This window comes from Temnothorax longispinosus, chromosome 11 (genome assembly GCF_030848805.1).
Source record: "Temnothorax longispinosus isolate EJ_2023e chromosome 11, Tlon_JGU_v1, whole genome shotgun sequence".
NCBI classification, from domain to species: Eukaryota; Metazoa; Arthropoda; class Insecta; order Hymenoptera; family Formicidae; genus Temnothorax; species Temnothorax longispinosus.
The window spans coordinates 9,871,635-9,881,236 of record NC_092368.1 but is presented as its reverse complement, the minus strand read 5'-3'; the positions used below and the strand labels follow the sequence as shown (position 1 = coordinate 9,881,236).

The 9,602-nt window shown below is 37.4% G+C and overlaps 1 protein-coding gene and 1 pseudogene across 2 annotated transcripts; one reads left to right on the top strand and one right to left on the bottom strand.

Moving 5' to 3' along the window:
- Window positions 1-1,439: 1,439 nt before the first annotated feature.
- On the bottom strand, window positions 1,440-2,764 carry LOC139821854 (uncharacterized; annotated as a pseudogene).
- Window positions 2,765-7,206: 4,442 nt separating this feature from the next.
- Window positions 7,207-9,515, top strand: LOC139821991 (uncharacterized). 2 transcript variants are annotated; one of them, XM_071793472.1, is made up of 5 exons: window positions 7,207-7,713; window positions 7,974-8,148; window positions 8,267-8,490; window positions 8,572-8,706; window positions 8,777-8,838. In XM_071793472.1, the coding sequence occupies exons 1-5, from the start codon at window positions 7,518-7,520 to the stop codon at window positions 8,830-8,832; spliced, it is 786 nt and encodes a 261-aa protein (XP_071649573.1). In that variant the 5' UTR covers window positions 7,207-7,517; the 3' UTR covers window positions 8,833-8,838. The 2 variants fall into 2 exon arrangements, with proteins under 2 accessions (XP_071649573.1, XP_071649572.1); XM_071793471.1 differs by having other exon boundaries at window positions 8,572-9,515.
- Window positions 9,516-9,602: the final 87 nt, after the last annotated feature.

The following is a 9,602-nucleotide window of genomic DNA, read 5'->3' as shown; positions in this document are numbered from 1 at the left end:
TTCCATCTTTCCGGCAGCCCCTCTCCTTTCCATACTCTGTTTATAATTTTTTTTAACCTTTGTATTACCTTCCTGCTTCCATTTATCCATACTTTATTTTCCAGTCCATCTTCTCCTGGGGCTTTCTTGTTCTTTAGTTTAGCTATCTGTCTTCGTATTTCCGCTCCAGTTATCTCGTCTTCATTCTCTTCTGGTTCTGTGGTCTCATTTACCCCACCGTTGCTATATTCTGGTGATTCTGTTCCTTCTAAAAGCTGCATAAAGTAGGCCTTCCATTTGTCCGACTCGATCTTCTTTGTGATTTCTGTTCTTTTCTTTCTGTCTCTATTAATGTATTTCCATGCTTGATTTTCATTGGTGATTTTCTGTATTTCTTGATCTTCTCTTTCTTGCCATCTTGTTTTCTTCTTTTTGCATTTGACCTTGTACTCTTTCTTCTTTTTCTCGTAGTTATCTTTGCTGTCTTCTCCCTTCCTCCATTGCTTTAATGCCCTTCTTGCTACTCTTTTGAGCTCCGTGCACTCCTTATCCCACCATTTGTTAGTTCCTATCCTCCATTTCCTCACCTTGATTGTTTTCTTACTTACTGCTTTGATTAATTCTCTTATCAGCTCTTCTACCATCTCGTCTATTCCCTGTGCCGTGAAGAATATTTCTTCTGTTTTTTCTGTGAAGTTTCTCTTGCCCTCTTCTGTCCATATTCTTCTTTCTACGCTTGTCTCTTCTTGTTCAACGTCTGAATTCGCACCATTTTCTGTGGAATAAATGTCTATTCTGATCGGCAGGTGGTCTGATTCAATTCTCTCCTCCACCACAAAATCCACTATGTCTTCTCTAGCTTCTGCATTAACTGTAATAACTCCCATAATCTATTACCGAGTTGCCACACGCACCTATATACGTCCATTCTCCTGCTTCGTCTCCTTCCATATATTTCCGTTTAGTATACTCCATCCTTCTTTTTCTATCAATTCCAACATTGTTCTTTCTTCTGCATTTTTTTATTCTGTCCCTTGATTTCCTTCTGATTTTCCTGTTACTGTTTTCCCAATTTATTGTGCCCTCGTCTCCTATTCTTGCGTTGAAATCTCCGTCAATCAATACTCTTCTGTTCTCTGGACTGTGAATTATCTGCCGTAAGTCTTTTACTGTTTCTTTTATGTCTCTGCTGTATACTGTTAGAATTCTCCACTCTGTGTTGTTTAAAATAACTCTTCTTTCTTGAATGTCTTCCCGCTCGTTCGTTGTTTCTTCTTCCTTGACACCTCTTCTTATCCCTGTTATTATTCCTTCCCTTGCTCTTTCCTTGGTTCTTTCTCGTTTGGCTGCAGTACTTTTCCATATGAATTTGTCCGGTAATTTGTCTTTCAATTTCTCCCATTGTCTTTCGTCGACCCATGTTTCCGTTAGCCCTATGGCATCGTAATTCTCTATGTGTTTCCAAAATTGCCTGTCCTTGTTAAACAGTCCCGCGACGTTCCAAAAGCCTGCCACAAAGGTTTTTCCTCTCTTCTCTCCCTCGTTTGTGTCCTTCTCGTCTGTCCTACTCCCGAAATTTGTCTCCGTCGCCCCCGTTCTCGTTTGTTGATCCATTGCCTGGTCTTTTCGGAAAGTCATTGCCTTAATCTCTATTTGTTTTTCCTTGCCGTTTTTACCTTCATTTATATTACTTTCGGCTGTTATTGTTTTATGGGTTTGCAGGGTTTTGTCTGTTCTGAAAACACTCTCTCAGTCCTTCCTCTTTCTTCCATATAAAAGTCCTTTCGTTTACCGTTAGTTTCTTGTAGCCTACCCAGATAGCACAGCTGATCTTTATGAATTTAAAAAGATCTGAATCTGATCTTTATGAATTCATAAAGATCAACTGTGCTATCTGGGTATCTTTACTTGCTCTCCTTGCTCTCTCTTCTTTTTCGCGATTTCTACTATCTCTCTTTGCACGACTCTTTCCTTCTTTGTTAGGTCGTTGTCAATGTACAGATTCTTACCTTTCAGCTTACTTTTTTTTGCTAGTACATCTTTTTTCTGTTGCCAGTTTTTTAATTTCGCTATTAGCTTTCTTCCTCGCTGCTCCTTTCTTATCCAGTACGCATCCTCCACTTCCACCTCTACCTGCAGTTCGCGTCTCATTATTTGTTGTATCTCTTCCTTGGATGAGCCTTCTCTCGGTAAGTCCTCTCCTTTCATAATAATATTGTTCCTTTTTTCTCTTCTCTCTCTTGCCTCCTCCCTCTCTTCCAGTTGTATCATTCTTGTCATTTTCTTTTCTATTTGTTCTTCTTTGATCTCCATTTCCTTCAATCTGTTTTTTATTGTCCTTTTTTCCTTCTTCCACTCCTCTTGTTTCTTTTTCCATTCTTCTCTCAAGTCTTGTAATTCTGATCTTATTGCCTTATTTTCTTTTTTAATCTCTTCTGTATCATTCTTAATTGTTAGTATAATTTCCGTTAATTTATCGAGTTTATCCATCTAACCCTTTTACGCTTTCTATATTCTTTTCCTCTTGCGTCCTTTCTGCTTCTGATGTATTTCCTGTTCTCTTAGTTGGAGGTGATCTGCTCTCTGCTCTTGTTTTTTCAAATTTTTTAAGTAGTTCCTTCTCTGCCCTTATCCTGTCTTCTTCTTCTTCCCTCTTCCTCTTAAACGAATCAACAATCGATTCAAAACTATTAGTCTTTTGCCTTCCAAGATGTTCTGCGTTGGTCGGCCTTCCTTTCCTTTTTGGCTCCTTTTGCCTTTCCGTGCCTTTTCCTGTATTGCTCATTAATGGATTCTATGTCTCTTGCTTCTCTATATCAGCGGTACCACTGGGTTGTTAGTGTTCGCTTTTCGATGGTTTTGCGAACCCGGCAATTGGCTTCTTTGTGAATTCTGGTCTACTTCCCTTTTTATTTCCTAACCTCCAACGTTATCTCAGCAATAGAAACTCCAGAAAAACGTTTCCCTTACGGTTCCTCTACTGCTTCCTTATATCTCCAAATAAAATTGCAATTTTGCACATGCAGAAAACCTGTAACAAAATCGCCCTAGGACGATGAGACGGCAGATAAATTCGGAAATAAGCAGACGCGCTTGACAAACGTGCCTCTGTTTACTTACTCTCGGTTATTCCCCTAGAATAAAATAATAAGAGATCCGAAACGGTAAGTTGTATTCAGTCACTCGACTTCACTAAGCATAATGCATGAGTAGATTTTATGGTATTCTTTCTTATCTGATGTAAATCACGGATCATGAATGAGGAAAATCCACGCCGGGGCATTTTGTGACACGAGCAATCGAGGCAACCAAAAAAACCACGAATAGCGTTTAAAGGAAGAACTAGTTCGCAGGGGCCGTGGACGCCTTCGAGAAGTGGTTCCCCGTAATCGAATGTGAGCGATGAGAGCGATTAATAGAATAAACGTTACTTTTTTCCTCATAATTTTTTATACATATAATATGTAGGGGAAGTCCGGGAGACTTGACCATAGAGGAGAGTTGAACCACTTCAAATATCTTGTTCAAATTTTGCGCCAAGCGCGCAATTGTTAAGTTGCTGTATTATATTATATTGTTGTATTATATAAATACAACAAATATAATATAATATAACAAACATAATATAATCCCAGCAAACACAATGCAACATGTAACGTACAGGTTAGTTGTAATTTTCTAACACGTACGTGTGTTATATTGCATTTATATTGTTGAGTAGGAAATTACAACTAACCTGTACGTTACATGTTGCATTGTGTTTGCTGGGATATAACAAACTATATGAATTCTTTTTGTTTTTGGAATTTTTATCTACTTTATACTTTGAAAAAGCCTTTATTTGTCAGAATTTAGGGGGAGTCTGGGAGACTTGACCATAGAAGAGAGTTGAATTACTTCAAATTTTGCGCCAAGCGCGCAATTGTTAAGTTGCTGTATTATATTATATTGTTGTATTATATAAATACAACAAATATAAATACAACAATATAATATAATACAGCAACTTAACAATTGCGCGCTTGGCGCAAAATTTGAACGAGATATTTGAAATGGTTCAATTCTTCTCTATGGTCAAGTCTCCCGGTCTCCCCCTAAATTCTGACAAATAAAGGCTTTTTCAAAGTATAAAATAGATAAAAATTCCAAAAACAAAAAGAATTCATATAGTTTGTTCAATCAGAGAAAGTGTTACGCAATACCCCATGACCTGTCACGAATTACCCCGGCCCCGAGGCAATTCGTGACACATGACACAGCGATACATTTCTTGATATATTTCGAGACTTGTGAGAGAAAAACCTATATTTTTTTTCTTTTAAACTAGAGAGATGGACGATTACATCGCACTAATAATATCGATTGTTTCGAGATACAAATCCAAAAACCAACGAAATCTGTAAATCAAGCTCTTACTTGGTCAGAATATAAAAAATGCAACACCCTTAAATATCTGATATCTTCGACTCCAGATGGATTTATTAATTTTGTCTCGAATGGTTATGGAGGTAGAATAGTGACACTCTAATTACCGAAAAATCTGGACTTTTAAATGTGTTACCGGAAGGATGCGGTTTATGGCTGACCGAGGCTTTAAACAAATTCAGACTCTTCTCAATCAGAAAAAATATTTACTTATTCGTCCGTCCACTGTTTCTTCTAGTGTGAAGCCCTTTAAAGCTGAAGTTCTAGAAACTAAACGTATTGCAAGTTTACGTATACACATTGAGCGTGTAATTAGATGATTGAGAGAATACAAAATGTTAAAACCGCATGCGTGTGTTTATCATAATTTGCTGCCCCATATGGATTCATTAGTGACAATTGCATCAACGTTAATTAATTTACAAACATCAATAATAAAAATTTAAAAATAATGACGCTAAACTAAAGAATATCCTCTTGAGGGGGCTACTGGGTAAACCAGGCTCGCCCGGGATCCCAGTAGTCGAAGATTTCTCCCCGATAAAAAAAAAACTAAAGAATATTCTGTATATTCTGGACGCTGTTACTCTACCGTACCGGAGTTCATGCCAAGTTACAGTATCACTTTGAGATCTAGTTAATTTTTCTGCCATACGACATGAATCCTCCGACATTTCTTTGCTGGCATATTCCAAAAAATCGTCTGCTAAGAACTCCTTTTTTTACAAAAATTTAGTAATAATTGGTGTATTGATAGAGACATCAATTTTCGATCTTCTAATATAAAATTGTGTCTGGAAAGTTGACTGTCTAACTACTTCTTTTTTGCTTTATTGAGTAGAGTTTTTAAAAACGATGAATTGTCTGGTAGTTGTGCATCCACAACATCAGTTTTTCCTAATTCCTTCAGCTCGATATATTTTTTTTATGTACCAACGGAAGCCATCAAAGAAGAGCGGCGCCAATAACATTCTACTTCTGTGACGGAAGGATTCTCCGACTTTCTATGCATCCACATTAAAAAGGCGATTGCATGCTTGCAGCCCCTTATTAAATGAATTTTTTTTTTTTTTTTTTTTCAGTAAAATTAAAATAACTATTATATACTTAAAAATTATTATTATTAAAAAAGTACTTTCGGACAGCCACAATAGTACACTTATTTTCGATTTGTACTCTTACCACTTAATGCTGCACAGTCGTGACATTCGACGTCAATCACTGTTTGAGAAGTCGAACACAAGCCTCGCGCGCCTGACAATGCGCGCCCGGCCACCCCGCGAGGGCTCCGCGTGTATCAGGTGCCGCGATCGGCCGCGGAGCGTCGCCAGCCCATATACATTTACTCGTACTTAAAGTACAATCATGCGGCGACTTAAGGCGGGCCGCGCAAAGTCCGGCATTCGCATCCCTCCGCGGTACTCCACGATTCCGTGTCAAGGAACGCGTTGAGTGGATCGAAATAATCGAAGCGTCGAGCGAGATATCCTCCGCTTTATAGCAAGCAAACGTCGAGCGATTTCTCCTCCGCTGAATTAGATTTTGATCACAGTGGAGACTGCTGCTCCATCGAGGCCGGTGATCCCCTCCGGGCCCGGTACTTTGGAGGTGGAGGCGTCGGGCGGCTCCACTTCTATGACGCCTAAGTCAACCAGGCGACGGTGCAGGACAAGATCAAGGAGCAGACGAGAAAGGAAGCCCCTTCCCCACCAGCCAGTGCCGCAGGAGCGGCACGAGAAGAGGCCAGAACCCCTCGAGAAACCTCCGAGTGGCCAACCAGTGACGCAGAAGCGTCACGAGAAGAGGCCAGAGCTCTCCACGGGCCAGACGTTGCTTCCGTGGAAGCTTATTCCTATCGAGCTTCCGGAAGTACGCCTCACCAGGCCCGCCGGATTGCGGCTCGCCAAGCGAGATTGCCGCATCTCGAGACCACCGGCCCTCCACTTGGTTCAATTGACGCAGACTCGGACCACGGTTACTCAGACGGTGTGCAAGCGAGCTCTCCTGGCCTCTTGGTTCCTTCCAGAACTTCCGGACCAACCAACAGACAAGTCCCCCTATTACCCCGGAGTCAAAGCTAGTAATAGATAGCAATAACAACAAGGTGTCCATCAAGCCCTCTTTAAAGAAAGCAGTCACTAAGCTTGAATTTTTAGAGTACACTTTACTTATGATTTACTTTTGATTAGGCGCCTTCCAGGCGCCGCCTGAGAGAAATACAAACAGAACCATGTTCATGTAGTGAATATACAGAATATATTGTTTTGTTACTGAAACCTGTCTCGATGCTTTAACACCACTTTCCTGATTCCTATTGCGACTCCACTATATCGAACAATCACTTTTTCATCTTTTTCATGAATAATCAATGTAACCGAGTATCCTTTATTACGAACACGATGCTCAGGACATACTTTACATTTTATGATACATGTTCCCAAAGATCCGTCTCTTTTGAGGCATACATAACCAATTGCCTGATCGCCGTACGATTCTCGTGATGACCTATAAAAATTGTTTATTATTTTATTAATTTTCCATTTTTAATTAATTTGGAGAATAACCAGGAACCATACACTCCATACAGTCATTATTCACAAATAAATAGACTTACATTGCAGCTTTTGTATTTCTAACCTCAGCAGCGTTGAACTTGTCACTTTGTTTTATAAATTCAAACACCATAAATATGTTAATCTTAGGCAGATTTGTTGAGTCAGCTTTAACAAAACATGGCTCTAGAATATTTGCCATATTTAGCACAATTTTTTTTCGAAAATTTGATGAAAAACACTTTGCGAAACTGTTAAGGTCGGTCCAGAATGAGTTGCAAACGCCTCGTTGCCAGTTGCAAAGGATGGCAACTACTAGTTGCAAAGTGCTATTTCCGGTTGCAAGAGACAGTTGCGGTTGCCGAACGAGAGTTGCCCAACTTTTAACTTCTTGGCGACTGCAACTGGCAATCTCAACATCTCAGCCAATCAAGTATCGAGTTCAGGAAGGGCGCGAAAAGTGAAAACACGAGTACCACAGATGAAGGTTATGTGTGATACAAATGGTGTAATGTAATTTTTGGTAGATATCTTAGCATTTCGTTATTTGTACAAAGCAAAATGGATATTGAAGAGCAAAACGAGTTGGATATGTTTGAAGAAGTTGGAGAAAATTGGGATGAATCCGATATACGATCACTAATTGCACACGTAAAAGCAAATCAATTCCTAGTTAATAAAAGTGAAAGAGATTTCACGAATAAAGAAAAAAAAGATGATGCTTGGAAAATAATTGCAATGTTACTCAATAAATCAGGTATGTTTTTTATGTACCGTCTTTGTGTAAAATTAGAGGTTACTTTTAATCTATAACCTCAATATAGCCTCAAAGCTGTCAGACACCAAATAATTTTATTTATTTCTTGTTGTGTTTACACTATTATTTCATTAAACTTCGATTAATTGGCAAAAATAGCCAATATTATCTGACTATTCCGCTAGCTAATCATGGATTAATTAATTGAAATTGGTTAAAATCAATTATTATACATATCTTTATTCTGCTTTTAATTTCAGAGACAGAAGTACAAAAGAAATGGAAATCATTGAGAACTGTATTCAGTCGCAAATTGGGGCAGTTAAAGCAGAAAATGCCAAGTGGGAGCGGAGCTGATGCAAAAGGAAAAATATCACAAATTGAGTGGGAGTACTGGGGTGATATGCAATTTCTTATACCACATATACGTCACAAGTAAATTACTAATGATATCATTTATAGAAGATATATTCATTTTCTTATTCATAATTGTATGCACTTATATGATGTTTGAAGTATGATTAATATTTTCATTCCTGTTTTATTGTCTCAGATTAAACAGAACATCAAATTTTCATAACAAACAACTTCAAATCTCTCCTGCGTCTTTGGGTTCTCCTTCAAACTCGGCTTCTCCTTCAAACTTGGCTTCTCCTTCAAACAGTGGAAATTCGGTTCTTAAATCAACCAGAGAAACAGATAAAAACACAATCAAATGTACTGCAATTGAATCATTGCCTTTGCAGAATGCAGACTTTATATTACCTGAAAATCCAAGTATATAATATATATTCAAAAATATTTCAGTTATAATTGTTTTCAATTAATTTAATCTACATGTTACATTTAAATTTGCAGGTTCTGCATCGCTCCTCACACAAACACCAAGTAGTGAAATAACAGTGGTTTCTACAAATGATTCTTCACATCTTGAAACATTGTCATCAAGCAGCTGTGAACAAATAAAATCTATGTCTACTAACGAAAGTGAAAGTAAGAAATATTCATCTAGCATGAAGTCTAAACGCAAAGTTCCTACAACAGATAAATTTTACACGAAAAGGAAGAAGGAACTTGAATCTTGCTCAGCTCGTATGTCAGAAGCATCTGATTGTATGAAGGAAACACTTACCGCAGTAACACAATCCTTGAAAGAGCCAAGTGGAAGTGATGATCTTCAATATTTTGCTTGTCTTCTGCCTATATTTAAGAATCTAAACGATGACCAAAAGACTGAATGTCTACAGACATTGCTGAATGCTATGATAGAATTTGGAAAAAAAAACAAGCATTAATTAAAAGAATGAAGGAATAATTAATATTTGACTGATATATACCTCTATTGGAGTTTGCACTATATGATTTTTTTTATTTTATTTCTAATATTATGTGCAATATAATTTTTGCCAATTTAGCAGTATATCAGCAATACAGTTTAATTTCTTTTTTTAAGTTCTTATGACGTTCAACTTTTGGTTTTTATGTTTATTATAAGATACACATTATTGACATTTGTGTATCGTATGTAATACAGCACAAGAATTTATATTATTTTATTACTTACGCCAAGTGTTCCTATATCTGTGATTGTTCGACCTGCTACATGTATAATTAGTTAGTTTGGAAGATAATTGTTACTTTCAGTATTTCTTTAAGATTGGTAAAGGAAATCCTTGTGTTCATTATCGTATTTCCTATTTTTATTTAATGTTGCATGTTCCTTATAGAGATGCTAATATGTATGTTAAATAATAGAGAATAATGGATGTTACATTATATATATATGGACAAATGGTATAGGATGATATATATAATAAATAATGGACTATAATGATGTTATTTTAAATAAATAAGTACTTTTATTATGTGATATGTTTATTATTACCTTA